Genomic DNA, 18,652 nt, shown 5'->3' on the forward strand with positions numbered 1-18,652 from the left:
AACGAAATCGGTCCCTTCGAGTATAATAAACTGGCAGAAAGTCTTCTCCACGATTGGCAAGTGCACTAAAGAAAAAAAAACTGCGTGAATTTCATTTTAAGTTTATTCACAGAATAGTTGTTGTCAAAAAAGAACTTTTTAGATTTAAACTTAAGGAAGACATTGACTGCATTTACTGAGGAGAGGCAGATTCCATTGATCACTCCTTTATCGATTGTGTGTTTATAAAATCATTCAGCGGGAAAGTGCTGCAATGGTTTAATGCTGTTAATACCTCCTCCTTTTCACTCTGTGCTATGGAATTGCTTTTTGGTTTGGTAAACAAATCTGACGTTTTGGCGAAAAAGCTAAGTTACACCCTCCTCTTTATGCGATATTATATTTATAAGAGAAAACTCCTGACTGATTCATTGCTGGTTTCTGGCTTTATTAATCAGATTAATTATAAGTGCAGATTAGAAGGATTGTTATAGAGCCACCATCTCTGTAAACATAATACCATTGTAAATATCACACTAGTCTTGTAAGAACCTCTATTGTATCCTTTATCTTCTCAGCTTCTTTGTTTGTTTGCATGTAATTTATTCGTTTTCAGTTAGGGATAATTGCATTTGTATATCTGCTTCTTTTATTTTCCTTTGTCCTTGTGTAACTACTTTGTAACATCGGCCTGTGTTATTTACAATAAATTTATTATACACTTCAAAAAAAAATTGTTTCGTTTCGTATACTGATGTTGCAATCCTTCAAAATCCTGTAGATGATCAATTCTTTTCAGAGCCAGTATAGTCTCCTTGCAGGCATCATGCCTATTGCTTTTGTTATGGTAGATAAAGCGAACAATATCATTTGTTTTCTCCACTCCTTGGCCAGTAAATGATTTTAAGCAGCTGCCATCCTTCAGGAATTTAGGTACATGGTCCATCAGGATGTGAAGATAAGGGGTGATAGCTGCATTTCCAAAACCAGATACCTCTCCACCAAGGGACAAAAACAGTTTTATCCATTTGGTTGCTTGTTTGAAGGTAAGTAATAAGAGGTAGTTAACTGACCACCCATAATGTCAAGGATACGTGCTCGCTTACTGGAGGTGGTCACTTACCAGAGGTCACACCACAGTGGAGGGTCTAAATTTTGGGTAATTTACATATGGTTATTGCGGACACCTAACCCTTTTGCCAGTGCTTATCAAAACCCAAAGTAAAAACTTTTCTTTAGACTCCCTGATTTAGGAGGAAACAGTGAACGGGATATTTGCAATGTTACATTTCAAGGGTAACACATCAACAACTTTGGCGTTTGTTTGTTACATAATCCAGTTGACATTCTTCATCACCACAATTTTTCTGTTGAATAATACAAGGTGCAGTGAGTCATCACCGCTCGTGCATGTACATGCATGCTATTTACAAGATGAGAGAGTTTCTTTTCTATAAGGGATTCAACCTGATTAAAGTTTATTTCAATGAACACTGTAGTGCATGTTTATGTTATCATTTGTTTTGACTTTGACTGGGAGTCCTCTAAGAAGGTACCGTAAACTATAATTGAATAGAACTAGAAATAACCAAGGGTTAGGAAGTGCGGGCCAGAACACTTCTGAGTCAAGGGATTTTCAATGAAACTTTTGTTGAGCATTGAAATTAGTTGGCCATCACGTTGGGTAGTCAAATACCTGTATGTCTCTGTTGAAGATGATTTCCAGTCCGAGACGAGATATTAAACGAAAAAGGTAACCTGAGGATTATATCTTCGCATTTCAAAAATATGTGCTCGATGGTGTCGCTTTCGCAAACAGACGCGAAGGCTTGTGTTGAGTGCTTATCTCATTTCCTGGCTCTAGTTTTCTAGCTGCCGGTCTATATCGCTTTCTTCATCATTATACATCCCTTCGACAGAGTTTTCATCCAGCCAAACATGCCAGCACTGCTTAAAATAGATCGTCCAAAATGCAAAAGAATGTCTAATATCTTATTGTGTGACAAAATTGTAGGTATATATGTAACCAAGTAAGGCTAAATTCACTGCGAGTAATCCACCACTTGCACTTTGTAATCCAGTAATATTACTGTTGCACATGTCAAGTCCCATTGCCAAATTTGTATTCAAGTTAAGTAGATGTTGTCTTCTTCGGTTCCACTGTCGGTTCGCATCGAATCTCAAATGAGGTTCGTCGAAACAAGTTTGCATCGCTTGCTGCTTTCCATTTGCAATCTTTTAAATATATGGTAAAACTCCAATGATGCGAAACTTCGGCTTTGAAAATCGAGTACACTGGCCAGCATGGCGGCCATCTTTTAAAATATTAATTGTTCGAGGTTGGGATCCCATGTGACAAACTGTACCAATTGACACATTTTTCGCATTCTGATCGTTCTTAGTTGCAGAACAAAATTTCAATTTCCGGTTTCAGCCTCCCTGTTATAAACATGGCACGCAAGCGTAATATGCAAATACTATCATATTTTAATTAAAAAATTGCATAGCTTAACGTAAGCCAGAATATGGAACAACAACCATCCATTTATGTGATATTATTATTGTGTTATTAACTATAACATGAAACGGAATTAACTAGTTGTTTTGAAATACTTAATAAACTTCTGAACGAACAGAATGTTTCTCTTTCTTCAGTTCAAGGAACTGTTTTTAAACGTAAAGTCATTAAAAGACCATGGTTGATTCTATTCTAGATGGGTATGACAAAGCAGATTTCGCCAGAATATGTTGAGGATGATAAACCATTCCAAATCGCAGATCGCCAGCCAAGCATTTGCCCAATTTGCACTGGCACCTATTCACTGTACCTCAAGCACAACACCACTCAAAGATCCAAACTTTTTAATTAGGCTTCTGATGTTGATGATGCCAAGTTCACCACCATCAGAGAAGTAAATATCTAGGGGTGATATACCACGAAAACGGATGTTCACATAGGTTATATTATACATCCCGCATACCTGGCTAGGCCACGAAAAACCTGACGATAATAACTCCTTTGAAAGGATTTTCTCTAAAATTTAGTTCGGGACCCTTTCTATGGGGGTGGAACCATCGTTTGTGGGTACCATTTCAACGGTCTCGTTTTCAACAATGTTAAAGGTGTTGATCATGTTCAAGCACCTCTCTTTCCTTTCCCATATACTGGTAGTATGTGTTATCCTCCTGCGTAGATAACAAATCCGTCCCCTCACCTTCCACCTCTTCTTCTGCTCTTTCCTCCTGCTCATCATCTTCCACCTCTCCATTTGCCTTTTTCCCCTGCTCCTCTTCCTCCAGCAACACCCTGCCGTCCACACATATGTAGTGTTCTCCGTGGTTCTCTGCATAATGCCCCAGCCGAACTCTTGCAGTGGTTATGCTAGAAGAGGGAGAAATCGCCACTGTGGCATCAGGTCCCAAGGTCGAAGCTATAACAATTTGAATATAGTACAAATCTGCTGCCGCTTGTGAAGAAACAAGCCTTCTCGATGACAGTTAGTTCTTTAATCACAACGATGAACGAGTCCTAATACACAGAAATGAGACAAAATTACAGTAAGATTGGGGAACGAAAGGACGGAGTACATAAAAATAATAATCAACTTACGTATTATTGTCACAAACGAGCGAGGAGTTACAATATGGCTATGATTTCGGAAGCAGATGCTTGTAAACAAGGCTTAGACAAAATGTCCGACCAGTGAATACTGGACTCACAAAGTGGTCAGCGGTTACATCGAAATCGAGGTATATGCATTGTGTTACTATCCTCAAGTGTAACAGTATCTCTATCGACAGTATCTCTGCATCCCCCCTAGTTCGGGACTCTATAGTCCTTTATAGAAGGGCGACCTCAAAGCCTAACGTTCAATCCACTGCCCAGTTTCCGGCTCATAGTGCTTCGGGGGTTGCCGGCTGCGTCTTGGGTGCCGTTGCTGGTCTGGTGCTGGTGTCTCAGGAGCGGAGGGAGGTCCAGGGCACGGATAGTTGGTGAGGACTGGTGCCAGCGATGTGGAAGCCGTTGGCAACGGTGACAGGCCGTCGGGTGGGGTTGTGTCATCAGGGAAAGACGCCAAAACAAGTCAACTGTCCATGGCTATGTTTTACAAAGACATCCCTGGAAAGATGGATGCCGTGAACCCTGTGGCTGAAGATGAAGATGCAAACATGGGTTTAAAAGCTCGTTATGAATTCACAAAACAAAGTGACACTGTCGATATGTTGGGCCCCATTCACAGTGATATTTTCTTCCAAGACCGCTTAATACTGAACGGAGTCAATCTGAGAATCAAGCTTAACAGAGCTAAGAATTCTTTCTGCTTGCTGTCATCAGCCGCAGCTCCCGATTTCAAGGTAGTAATTACAGAAGCGATCCTGTATGTTCGCAAAGTTAAAGTAGGCTCTTCCATTATTATGGGACATGCGGCTGCGCTTAAGCAAACAAGTGCCAAGTATCCAATCCGTCGAGTTGACTGCAAAGTTCTCTCCATCCCAGGAGGATTCAGCACCTTTACCCCAAATAACCTTTTCTTGGGGCACATACCCAAGCGCTTAGTACTGGTGTTGGTGGATACAGAAGCCTTTAATGGAACTTACTCCTCCAATCCGTTTAACTTTAAGCACCACAGCTTGACTCAAGTGGGTGTGTACGTAGACGGAGAACAAATTCCTCGAAAACCCCTGTTTCTGAAATTTGATGAGGCCGGTGGTCAGAATTTCATTGCTGGATATCAAAGCCTGTTTTTAGGCACTGGAAAGCTCTCCCTGGATACAGGCAACCAGATCAATAGAAGTGATTACGGTTCCAGCTACACAGCATTCTGTTTTGACCTGTCCCCAGACCATTTCTCAGGTGATCATTTTGAGCTTATAAAACGAGGCAGCCTGCACGTGGAGCTTCATTTCGCACAGGCACTCGCCAATACGGTTAACCTCATCGTTTACGCTGAGTTTCAAAACGTGATCAGGATTGACGCTAACTGAAACGTTCTGTACGACTACACAAACTAGAATGGATACCGTTCAACTGATGCTCATTTTGAGAAAGGATAAATATACCCGAGGCGTGTTTCAAGGAGTGTATCCGTCAGATAAACTACCAAAAAGTGTTTCATCCTACCCAGCCCTGTTCATTGCCAATGTGGATACGAGTGACAAGCCCGGATCAGAATGGGTTGCGTTTTATTTCACCAAAGACCGTGAGGGAGAATTTTTCGACTCTTACGGATCATGCCAAGCAATTATACTGGAACATTTACTGATTTCTTTCTAACCAGTGAATATTTAACTCTGTGACATTACAAAGCATAAACTCAAAAGTGTGTGGGCATTTCAGCTTATACTATGCCTTGTTTCGCTGCCGTAATATTACGATGAGCACCATTGTACATAGGTTTGCTAGCAATAAACATCGAAATGATTTTTTTGTAAAACGCTTTATCGAAAAACATTTCCCTTTAAGTCTAAAAAAATATCATACCCTGTAAACAAACAAAGACACCATGTAATTTCATTTTAATGAATTTTATTGAGTGATCAAAAAATAAAGATGTGATTACAATGAAAAAATGTCTCTCGCCATGGTTTTTATAACTTTAGTCAACCGACAGCTTGGGGGCGTGGACTCGCGACCCTTCGCTTTTGTTTTTTCACGGGTGATGAGGCAGTGGGCGGGGTAGGGAAGGGCTAGCTGGAGTCTCGTCTCGAACCCTGGTTTTAAATTCCTGGATAGCACTTTGCCTCTGGGGATTATGCACCAAGTTTTCAGGGACGTTCATTTGTGCTTGGCCTCTCGCAAACACTGACCATCCAACAGGCTCAAAACCTTTTCGGTGACGTACTATATCATTGACTAAATCCACCACGTGAGACCCGGGTATCGGTTTGTTTTCATACAGCAATTCTCCCTTATCATTCCAATGCAGGAGATCTCGGTTTTATTTTATTTTATCCAAGAGTTGTCTCGCCCCAGCTTTGTACATCTTAGGTACACTTTTCATGACTTCTTCTTCGACCGCTGTAGGTATAGTTCCCACCTCGGTGGGTGTTTCTCCCGTAGGTTGTTCATTCTCCTCTGGTTTAGGTGTTTCTGTAGCTTTGGGGGCTGTTAATTTCACTTGAAGTGGTTGACCTTTTCTCTGATCGTAATAAGTCAAGTACCGCTGCAACACTTGGTTGTAAAGCCTCGCTTTTTCGTCATCATCGAGCTTTTTACTGGATAAAATCTGACCCATTTCACTGTCTAAGTTTTAAAGAGTTTGTGTCACTGGTGGAGTTAATATCTGCTGGCGTTCTTGCAATCTTTCCAGTGTATTCTTGGGGACGAGAACCATACGCTTTGTGTGATTCATTTTAGGTAAGAATCGCACTTAATACACGAAGCACGGGAGGTAACAAAACACTTAAAAAGTTTCCCCCGTGTTGTACCAACACTTTCTTTTTCTTAGCAAGGGGTGTACTTTTTTCGGCTAAAGCGATCTAAGATTTCTTGTGAGCCAAAAGCTTTTTCTTAGCTGGCTTACTGACAGGCACTCTTCCTTTAAGCACGTTTAAAACACACTCACAAATGGTTCTTACTAAAGCGTCGTCGGCCACTTTCAAAATGGCTTTACGTTGAGCTGGAGTACACCTGACAAGGAGCTTCAGAAAATCGTGGTTCTTTCTCAGACGCTGGGCCATGCTCAACTGAAGAAATTTGATGTGGTTCACGCTTTTTTATAGGTTTCTGACGTAGGCGTACTGAGTCTCCCCGGGGAAAATATTCGTACGCAACCGGAAGTCTGTAGGCGTTTCCGGTTTAAGATTGCATAACAAGTGCCCATAAGGCCTTATGGTCGCATCCTCAAAAGCCTCTTGCATATATTTTGTATGACCGGGGAACATCTGTTTTGCTAAATGATTGATCTGACTACTGTCACGCGGGCGTTTGAACACCACTAGATAATGACAGTTCAAACTCATATCTCTTAATTCTTTTCCGCGGTCAAAAATGTTTTGGAGAATAAAAATAACGCTGAGATTGCGATGGTGACATCCTTTGGTGAATAGATTTGTAATCCGCTGAATATTACTTAGTTTTTGCATCAAATCATCAATAACGACAAGGTTTCGAAGCGATGGATTTATAATGGATTCTAAATCGCCAGGCACTCCTTCGACAAACGTAATGTTTGGAATAGTTTTAAGCATTTCATCGTACGCTGGTTGATACATTCCATAACACCATATAATATTTTCAGGTGTGCCATTAATCATTTCTTCTCCAGATTCAAGTAAACGTTTAACAAACTGACTTTTACCACAACACGTTGGGCCGGCCAGTAGTGCCAGGAAGGGATGTATCCACCTCGGATCCATAGTCACAACTGACGGTTTAAACTGCGAACACTTTGATTTATAGAAAAATTGTTTTAGGCTCAGCCTCTTTCTCATGCACGCGAATCATGTTGGTATTTTGTAATTTAGCAGATTGGAGCCAATATTTCCGTTCCAGTTCAGTTAAGTCGTGCACACGAGCTAAATGATCTGCCAATTGCACTAAAAATTTGGACCCGCAACCGGGGATCAGGCAATGCTTGCATTTTCTCTTCATGTTGACAGTATGAAAGTTTGCTTTCAACTGAATAAAACTGTTTGAAACACGAAATTTATTGTTAATTTAACACAAAACGACCGTCATAAATGCCAAAGACGCCATAATCGCCGCTTTTGAGGTGTGTGTTTCCCTGGGATCGCGCGTGAGAGGCTCCCGCGCGGAGGTCGCGCGCGCGTGACTAGACAGACAACAAGCCATGATTACAATTCTGCCAACTTTGTTTATTTACAAAACTATTTTCCTATGTACAAAACAATTCTATGAAAAATACTATTTACCACTAGAATCTATATATTTACAACTATTTACAAAAAGCGAAAATTATTTACAAGCGAGAAAAATCTATGTATAAATAAATCTAAAATATCGAGTGGAGTTGTAATGACTCCATCAGCCAAAACTTTACTTTTTTAGGATAAAAATATGAGAACGCATCTCTAACTTGAGTATAAGTAAACATCGTGTTGTTGACTACTCAGAAACCTCGATTCACCCCAGCACTATTCTGTTTGGTCAACAGTACATTGAGATACTTGTCTTTGTTAATTTCGTTTGTTTTCTTATTGACACCTTTACAACTGAACTTATCTTCCGCCCCAAAACAATAATAAGTCTTACTACACAACCCAATAATGCCTTGTCCCTCCCATTCCACTTTGAACAACCCGGGGGTTCGCTTGTCATACGCTTTATGCTCTGGAGTGTCGGTACACGGAAACCAGTTACACTTATCTAGTGCGAATTCCTCTCTTAACTCTGGCTTGACCAGACTTTCCACGCTTTCCCCAGAAATTGCGATATACGCACTATCTGTATCCATTTCGCACATTTGAAAATCTGAGCGATCCAAATACTTGTCTAAAAAATCATAATAAAATTCTAACATGCGAAGTTTTGCGTATTGATACATAAGAAAACCGACTTGAATAGGTAAATTTAAATTAATAGTTTTCTTGCAGGACTGAACCTCATACGTATCTTCGGTTATATTGTCCAATTTCCTGAAGAGAGGGCTGTTCACTTTTCTGCTAGCTCCCGCGTCACTGCAAAATTCCACATTCATATGCTTCACTTGGTTCGTTATGCATTTGCCGTAAGCGCTATTTCCAGACTAGAAATAATAATATTGAATGAAATCAGTTGTCTATCCGTGAAATATGTATATTGTTCCCACCCCTTATTTTCCATAACAAAACAACAACTTACCAGTTTCATTGTATCCGCGATGATGGCTTTGTAACGGTCTGCGTCTCCTGCTCGTCTCGTGTCAGATACTGCGTCACCAAACGGTTTGAAGCAGGGTTCAGGAGTATATTCAATGACTTGGTAGACTTTTGTGACCTCCAGGCCATGCTCAAGATACCATTTGAGGAGGGGCGTTGCAAGCAGAATTTTTTCCCCTTTCATGCTTCCGATGAGACTGCGTCGGGGTTGTGGCATGGTGTTGTTCTCCTCAGCGTAACTTTTCATGAACTCCCCAATATCGTCACGGCTGATGTTGGTGTTTTTAACGATCAGGCACATCTCGCTGAACTTGTCCTTGAGGTGATCTGGCACGCGAATATCCACTTCCACACAACCAAACAAATGCTCATTTCGCACCTCGTTCAAAATTCACTCGGGGCTCATCGTTTTCACTTGATCCAACTTTCTTTTTACTTCGGTAGCGATGAATCGCTGCAGTTCACGATTGTTTTTCTTCATCTCTCATTATTCACGCTCCCACATCTCTACCACGTTGTATCCTTTACTCTTGATATACTCGGTGTTGGCTCTTGTTTCTTCCAGCAGCTCACACATGGGCTTCTTGCGCTTTTCGTTAAAATCTTTACCACGGTTGAGCGAGCAGTTATGCCCGTGCCAATAGCAGCCATGGAATTGATAGACGGTTTGTGTCTGTGCGTTGAATTCGTCCACAGGGAGTCTGCCATCGCCGATACGCTTCTCGGTGTTGTTGAGTTGATGGCGGATGTGAATTCTCTCTTGCTGCGCCACCCATTCCAGCCATTCGATCGCCATCTTCATAGAACCTTTTGATTTAAACTGGTTCTCTGCCACTCTTATTGTAAAGCTTCCAGTGGGCATGTTCTGCATCACAGCCCACAGGTATAAAGCATTTGCATCATACCCCACGATCTTCTGACACAGCTTAGCAGCCTGGCCTTTCTCTGCTTCCCTGAGTTTTGTTTTGCCGGTTTCGTGGTAGCGATAGAAAATTATACTAGGCCCGCCTGTGTTATTGTCCCGGATAAGGTGGTACACGTCGCTGTTGGCTTGGTCGAAGAGAAATAGGTTTGCGGCGACAGGTAAGAGAAGAGATACTTTAACGTGAGACCAGGAACAGAAATGCCACCTTTCAACATGTCGATCTTTGTCTCTTGCCAGAACTGACTCATTTTCTCTACCGCTTCTAGGAAAGGTTCCACGTCGAGATTATTGTACCAAACTAGAAAATCCTTAAAACTGGTCATCTCGTTTTCTTCCCAGACTTGTTGGCAATAGGCGTACTCTTCCGTTGTTATGTTGGCATTCTTCAGACTTGAGTAGAAAGCTTCGTGGGGAGGTAATGACGTTTCTTCTAGCTTGTCCAGGTTGTCAACCCACTCGTATGGGAAATAACCTTTCGTTTGAGGACATTCGTATGCCTTTAAGAACTGGTTATAACTGAACTCAGGAGCTAAATAGTTGGAAATGTCGAGAAACTTGAGGTATTCCGTCTTGAGACACATGTGATTGCTGTTTCTCTTGATGGTGAACTTGACTGGTTGAGTCTCGATGAGGTGGGGAAATAAAAATTCTTTCACAGCGTTGAAATCATACTGGCCAGAATGGAAACCAAGTACAGGCAGTTCTTGAAGGTATGCGTTCAGTTTTTCTTCGAGCTTGTTCAACACTTTGCTATCGCTGGTCTGTTCCTCTCCAAACAGTAAATCTTCGAGCTCTTGAGTGCTTCAAACACGGTTGCGTACTGTTCACGTAGCAGAGAAGAGCTCTTGGTACTGATCTCGGTTAGGTACTGTACAAAATCTTGAAGCATCTGCTTCGGGTCACCGTTAGAGACGAAACAGTTGAGCGCTTGGTAATCAGGCACATTACTACAAACACTCACACTAAGGGGTACATGCGACGTTTGCCAGGTCAATTTTTCGGTGTTCTTTAATTCTTGCACTTTTTCTTGATCGAAGTAGCACTCAAAGTCATAGGTGGCTCTGTAAGGGAGGTACCGTGCTTCGTCAGGGACAATAATGCCCTCCTCTTCTAATTCTTCAAAGACGGTTTTGGGTACATGGTATGCTCTGCCAGGATATTTCAGCTGCACTTTGCCGTCACAGGTCTTCTTGTGTCTTCTTAACTTATTGGTACCTTTCCAATACTTGCCACATCTTGAACACTGAAACGATTTACTATAGCAGGCAAGATCTTTGATATACGAAAAATGGTTTTCGTACAAGTTGAAGTACAGCGTGCTTGGATAATGACGGTGAGAGCGGCGAATGAGTGTAGCGGCGATGTCGGGCTTGTGTTCATTTTCTTCATCTTCGCCATTTTTCTGAGTCAGAGTGAGATTGTACACTTGTATATTCACTTCAAAAAGCTTCTCCAACTTGTCTAGCTTATTAAGCTTGACCCCATGAAACTTCTTCTTGGATAGCCCAGCGTCCCTGTACTGTTGGTAATAGTGCTGCGTGTCTCTCTCAACGTTCTTTGTGTGGCAGCCGTTATGAAGGGCTAGGCAGCGGAAGAAACAGAGATTGTCTTTGTAGGGTTTCCCGGTGTTCGCATTTGTTTCCAAGGCGTCAATACCACGATTGTCCACAATATGCCCGGGCAGATATTTCCCTCGACAGATAGGGTGATCGCGGATTTTCGTTACAAACCAGGTGACATTCGTGGTGAGATCCACAACCCATTTACTATTCGGTCTTTGCTGTCGAATCCATTCTTAGAAATCTATGTTGGTGATCTCTTGTATGGCACGGTCTAAATCCTCTTGATTTGAGATCTGGAACGGTTGTTCTAGCACGAAATTGAATAAACCCAAAAGCAAAGTTCACCTTGAAAACGGTTGTCTGGTCAGCAAAGATTCGGTTTAGCTGTTTGCGAAGGGAAGCTGGACTGATCGTGGATAGACGAAAATTGTACCAATCTTGCAAGCGGTTACAGTGACTAAAGCGGGTCCTGATTTGGGGCCAGTGTTGGCGGTACATCTGAGCAATATCTGCTTCGCCACTAGGAACCAAGTTCGAAGGTATCAGGGCAGAATCTTCTTGCCAATCTTAGCTGACAGCGGCGTCTTCAGGGCTTGTTGCTGGGGTTTGCTTTTCTTAGAGGGTGGCGCCTCTGTGGTTTTAGCGGCGGTGCGTTTGCGACTAACGGATGCAGTGGTGGGTGGTTGCGAAGATTGATGAGTGGTGCGAATATGAGCGTTGTAAGGTGCGAGGTTGTGAAAGGTTTCGCCACAGGTTCCACAAGTGAAGGTGTGCTCGGCAACGCGTTTGTCGTGCCCCTTGAGATGTTTGTTTAGATTCGATCTCGTTTGAAATCGTTTATCACAGCGGGTGCACTAGTGCGATTTCTCGCCAGTGTGGCTTCGCTGGTGGGTCTCCAGGTGGTTTAAGTGAGTGAACGTTTTGCCACAGGTGTCGCAGCGATGCTCTTTGCGAGGTTTTTTGGACGGAGGGTGACCACCAGCACCCTAAAATAATATTATCTAGTCTTAGTTATATAACCCTCTACGATCGATAAATAAGTTCTTATCTTAACGTTACTCGAGTAAATAAGATCATTTCACTAGCAAATAGTCCATCTAATTATTTGGAGGTATAAAAAAATCAAAACAAGTTGAAATGTTTCAAAAATTCGAGAGAAACCAGCATTTGTTTTGATTTCGTCCGCCATTTTGGATTACCCAGTCTTCGCTCGGTCAGGCATGAAGGAGATTTAATTCATTCATCGCAGACAATGAAACGAGAGTTGAGTGTTGGATCAATCAACGATAAAGAAAGAATTGAGCTTTTGATCGAATAAAAATAACACATGCTTTTAGAACAAGACTATGAAAACAGTTCGGAAAATCGCGAATGCGTAAAAACAACTTGGTTAATAACATGTCTATAAAAATTTTAAGTAAAGGGAAATTGAGCTTTTGTTCAGATCGCTTCTGATAACTTAATTGATTCTCTGACAACAAAACCGAACGAGAATGTAATTCCAATGAACAATGAAACGAGAATTGAGCTTTTAATCAGATCGTTTCTGATAACTTATTTTCTCCAAAAAACAAAAAAACTAGTAAGTACAATAAATCAAATCACTTACGGTTTGTCGATTCCAATTTGGCAGTTGATTCGCCTCTCCCAAGCAATGTAAAAAAAAAGAACAGAACATGAGTCTTTAAACAAAACACACCGGGGTTTTAGACCTGATAAAACACTGCTACTCGTGTATTAAACTTAACATAATCCACCAAACAAAATTTCGCGATCTTGAAAACAAAACCTGTAGATTGCATGGGTGCTTTATATAAACGGGACAAAAGATAGCTAGCTATTAAACAAAAAGTAAAATGTTTCGGACAAATGAAAACTGATATTCAACTTACATTGCTGGGCGGCATATTCTCCATATCCTGGATGTCTTGCAATTCGGCCGTTGTCATCTGTTAAGCAAAAAACAATATTTCAACACTGGTTTGAGTTTTAAAATATAAATCCTGTGGGTATTAAGTCTTATTTTGTCCTAACTCATTGAACAAAGAGGCACTTATTTTTCAAGTAAATTTAGCTTAGCTTAGCTTGTGTAAGGTCGCATAATTAACGTTGTTTCAACTCAAAATCAACTTCAAAGTTTGACTTGGCAAAATTAAACTCACCGAATCACTCAGTTCCTCCTCCAAATCAGCTTCTACGACACTCACAGATCGCGCGTCATTGCTTGATGTCTGAATGAAAAGATCAAAACACTTGTTGAACGTTCAAAACTTCAGCCAACGGTTTCTAAATCAATTACAAAGCATGGAGTCGCGTAATTGTTTAGAACACCTAAAGCGTTGAAGTCACTAAACAATAAAACATTCACTCACAAATTAAACATGACTTACATTTTCTAGTGCCAAGCGTTTCATATTCTCAATGTCTTCCAATTCGGCCGTTGTCATCTGTTAAGCAAAAACAATATTTCAACACGGGTTCAAGTTTTAAAATATAAATCCTGTGGGTATTAAGTCTTATTGTGTCTTAACTCATTGAACAAAGAGGCACTTATTATTTAGCTTAGCTTAGCTTAGCTTAGCTTAGCGTAAGCTTGTGTAAGGTCGCATAATTAACATTGTTTCAACTGAAAATCAACTTCAAAACTTTTAAAGTTTGACTTGGGAAAATTAAACTCAACGAATCACTCAGTTCCTCCTCAAAATCAGCTTCCACGTTTGTTGGCGAAAGGTCATTGTTTGATGCCTGTGATATAAGAGAATAAGTTACGTTATGAAAAAGATTGATTCTTTAACTGTTATTGAAAGCAATGTTTGAATGATCTAAGGGTTAAAATTTTAACCGTTATTGAAAGCAATGTTTGAATGATCTAAGAGTTAAAATTTACGCTCTAAAATAGTTACGAGAAGAAAGTTTTAGAAATCTACAAGAAATCTATGTTTCGCTAGCGCGTTTGTTTTCTGAGTGGGAATTGTTATGGAAAGAAAGTTAAGCAAACTTGAAAGCGTTTCACTTACCATTATCGTGGTTTCAGGAATAGCCGGCAAAACATTTTCAGCGGAATGATCCGATGGAAGCTGTAAAAGAACAGAACCACAACTTAGCTGTGAATCAACGCTAGTAAGAAAGTAACAGATCACAAAATTCAATTTCAAAGAACAGAACTTACCGCGCATTCTTGTGCTGCGAGTTCAGCTAGCCTAGCGAACGCCATGGGCATCATTTCGTCTGGAATTAAGAACGACTCCACGAGAAAATCCCAGTCACGGAGAGACAAACAAGCGTTCAAAGCGGCTTGAAAAACATCGGCGTCCGTGAAAAAAGCCATCGTAATAAATTTTCGAAAATCAAACAAAGTTTTCTAAGAACTAGTGCGAAAAGTTTTCCAAGTAGGCGAACTAACCTCAGAAATGACGCTTTCTTTGAATTCATGCGTTTTATTCAAACGGACAATACAAATCTTAAGATCCAATCAGGGTTGTTATGGTCCGGGCAAGTTTGGGCAGGCCTATTGTTTCTATTGTCATAAAAAGGGAATCCAAATTAGTATGCAGGCAATCCAAATTAGTATGCAGACAATCCAAATTAGTATGCGGGCAATCCAAGGGAAATCCATGGCGAAGTTAAATTTGACCATTATCTACTACTAAACCAGTCCTTGTTCCACTTCCTGTCTTGTACTTTCTGAGACACGATTCCACAAGTGTGACACATGAATCACATCTTCCACATCGCTTGTTTCATGTGTGATTTCAGGGATGTTTTCTTCAGATAAAGGTGAATAAGAAGTAGGTATTGCAACAGATTCATTGCCCGTGAAGGTTGTGTCGCTCAGGTCTAGTGCATAACTGTCTTCAAGACTAAGTGAAGACTGCTGCAAGGCACTTTGAATAATGTCCATGTTGGAGCTGTCAGTTTCATCAACATTAACATGTACTGCTGCCTGCAGTTCTACTTCATATTGCCATACTGGGCCCCTATGGAGACACAGCCATTTATGTCCAAACTGGCTGAACATGGTTTTAAGCCAAGAAGCGTAATTTTCTTCCATGCCAAGTTTCTCTGGTCTATTGCATGCAAAGAAACGTATATTATAATCAAGTAAACCGTAGGGCATACGATTTAGATCCATTCTTGGTGCAGGGCCTTCAAAGCATTTGCTCAAGGAATAAATGAGGTTTTGGTTCCTTCCTTTATACAATGTTTCCATTGCCTTTACACTCGAGATAACGAAACCACTTTTCACAACTTTAAAAAATTCTAGACCTCCATCCTCCACCAAGGCGACCTTAAACAAATGGTTTAGGATTTGTGACTCAAGCCTCGCAGACATTGAACTTTTGAATAACGAAACAAACTCCTTCAGCATATCTCCAACACTTCGGCTCTGAGGAGGATGTGTATACTTCGAGGGGGAGCAGCTGAAGATAGGTGACAACGAGATATCTTCTTGAATAAGCCTTGGAGGTTGAATGTTGTCACAAGTTACTTCAGAATTTCCAGACTCGAAGACATACTCAATATTGAGTGCCTCTTCAGCTTCAGATAAAGACTTGAACTCTTTTGTTAGATGTTTGTTGACTCTTGAGCGACAGGATGAACCTTTAAAGCACAACAAATACACAAAAATTACTCTAGTGATCGGATTTAAGGGGAAGTATCATGGGGTTTTTCATATCTTTTGGTAAAAATGATGAAATAACTCCTTCAATCAGCTGCCAAATAATTCTAGAATGACGAGAGGAAAGAAATATACTCAATGCTTGAAAGGAATAACTCATGATCTGTTCTAGCGCATTTTAGCCTAACATTTTTTAAGTTTAATCCAAACCGGCCTACTCTGTTTCTGGCCAGAGGCACTAATCGACAGTTTTATTGCACTGGGGTGATAATTTATAACAAACTCGACAATTATTTCGTTGTTTCTGCTGACAGACAAACATTCTTGGGTTTTGAAATGACAGCAAATTTCCGTGATGCTTCCCCACTTAAGAAAAATTTGAGAAGGAATGGATCATCACTTACGAGAGAAAAAGTTACTTTTCCTTGGCTATAAAAACACTTTGTTAATAGATTTCTGTACAAACCTGTCCTCGAGGAATTGCATGTAATGTTGACAGAATTGGCACAGGCATTCCAGAATGCTTCGTTTTTCATGGTAGACCATTTGTCTTTCCACGCTTCCTCCCAAAATAGACAAATATATTGTACGAGAGCCGAAATTTCTTCGGAGGACCATTCTCTTGGACCTAATGCCTTGTTTGGTTCTGGGAAGAGACTTTTCCTTGACGATCCTTCCACTGGTGCTCGCTTGGAAACTGGTTTTCCTGGTGTGTTTCCTTCCGTAACAAAAGGCCTTTTGGAGGCCATGTTGCCTCAAGTAAAAGGCGAAAAACATCAAGATAGCGTTGGGCGCGTTGGGACGCGATTATTTCCAGCTGTAGATTAAAAGTGAAAAAAAACATTCTAGACACTACTGAAGGTTGAAACGAAGAGAACAAAGAAGTTTCAGGCTCGAAAGAAATGGTCACAAATTAGACCATGTATACGTGTGTAAATGTTCTTGGTATATAACATAGCATCACTAACCTTCTTCTATAAATAGAGTACTTCATACGTCTGTAAGGGTACCAAGGAGTTTTCTTTCGTAAAACAAAGGAAAAACAAATCCTCCTTCATATGGAAAAATACTGTGGAAAACTCACAATCCTTGCAAGTTTACGCCGCCAACTTGGAAATCAACCATCCACAATGCAACGCGATCATATCGCGTACACCATCTGACATTTCATGGTAGTTGGAGACATTTTTTAGAAGATACACTTAATAAAATGTGGTAACATGTATGTGTGCAAGATTTGGTATTTGGTAAAGTTATTTACCAAAATGAACATCAGACATTGCTAATGTCTAGGTCACTTATTATGGTTATACATATTTTCAAGACAATAGGCTTACTGTTTTACAATAGTACTCAAATTCTGTTAGACCTTTTTTGTAGGGTCAACTGGACACCAAATGTAATAATCCATTAAAATGAACTACATTGATGAAATTCATGGTCTCATGCATTCAGTGTATGTAGTGCAACACTTACAGTAAATAAAGCAAGATTTCCGCACAGCCCCGTACATTAATTATGCATAGTCTTTGTTCAAAGGAAACAAAAGGGATAACAAAAGCGTGCCATTGGGATTACTTTGCCTTGTTCCTCTTAGTTTTTATATTTTCTTTGTCCATATGGGCTTTGCCGATATTTTCGAATTTTTGCTCAAAAATACGTGTTTTCAACATAAAATTGTCCAATTTTGCTGATTTTTCGTGTTTGTTATTTGATCGGCTTGTTCAAAATATGCAAAATTCTGTGCTTTTACTGTTGCGACAGACGTGAAAGCTAGGCTTAAGTCAACGTGTTATAAAACATCGCAACAGTTGAATATTGAAAATAATTTTTTACCTGTCTTGTTGTTCTGTTGGATTTTCCTCCTTTCCTCTCTGATATATAAAGATGACGACAGCTTGTACCCCTTGCATTGGGTGCAAGTTCAATTTTTGCAATGCACTTTGTTTGGGCTGAAGTATCACAAACGGTGCATAGAGTGATACTTTTGGAACCTTTCGAACCTCATAAAGGTCTGCAATATGCTTGATGATGTTTCCAAAGGGATCCTCTCCATATTGCTGATGCCACATAAACTCCTGTAGGCAACCATCAAAGAGTTCTTTGGATGTTCCTGTAAGAGGCCAACTTCGCTTTACTTCCTTCCATGTGTTCTCGATGCCTCTGTGTGGGCACCTGTATCTGGGTTGACGAAGTTTAGATTGTAATTAACCGTGAGATGATCGTAGCCCTTGTCTTGTAGGCAATGGTAAGCTTTCCATAAGTCGCTCATTACGCATGTTCCAGGCAATATGTGAGTGCGTTTAATGGGTAAGAGAGTATCTTTATCCCTGTGCTCTACTGGAACAAGGAAGGAGGCCTTTGTTTCTCGGCAAATACCACCAAAAACCCACTTTCTTTCCACTGTGCGACCACGGTGATACTTGCCAAACTAGGACTTGTTGATCTTGAGTTGTACCAGGTTCCCCTTTAGGCCCCGCATGATGATTCATAATTCTTTTGGCAATAGTTATACCAATCTACCATCATTTCCGTAGACATCGCTTCACTGTCTAACAAGCTTTTTTGCACTGCTTGTGAAGCCATAAATTTGTATGCCCAAGTGTAAAGTAAGGGCCAATATTTTTCAATGGAAAGCTTACTACCAAAAAAACCATGAGTTCTGGCGTATTGATACCATTCCATTGCAACCTCTCTTCAAGCATCACCACTCAAACCCATCTCACGATGAAGATCGTTTAGTCC

The 18,652-nt window shown here is 40.6% G+C and overlaps 1 protein-coding gene and 1 pseudogene across 2 annotated transcripts; one reads left to right on the forward strand and one right to left on the reverse strand.

Annotated features, from left to right (window-relative positions):
- Positions 1–4,074: 4,074 nt before the first annotated feature.
- Positions 4,075–4,965, forward strand: LOC146450943 (uncharacterized protein F54H12.2-like). The gene has a single exon (XM_085099839.1). It carries the CDS (start codon positions 4,075–4,077, stop codon positions 4,963–4,965), a length of 891 nt encoding a protein of 296 aa, XP_084955965.1.
- Positions 4,966–8,027: 3,062 nt separating this feature from the next.
- On the reverse strand, positions 8,028–10,341 carry LOC146450944 (uncharacterized; annotated as a pseudogene). Its single transcript, XR_014860200.1, has 2 exons — positions 8,783–10,341; positions 8,028–8,687 (listed from the first exon to the last, which is right to left on the reverse strand). The product of XR_014860200.1 is annotated as an uncharacterized LOC146450944 (transcript).
- Between the last annotated feature and the right edge of the window lie 8,311 nt (positions 10,342–18,652).

This window comes from Pavona decussata, unplaced genomic scaffold (genome assembly GCF_977016875.1).
Source record: "Pavona decussata unplaced genomic scaffold, jaPavDecu1.1 SCAFFOLD_416, whole genome shotgun sequence".
NCBI lineage: Eukaryota > Metazoa > Cnidaria > Anthozoa > Scleractinia > Agariciidae > Pavona > Pavona decussata.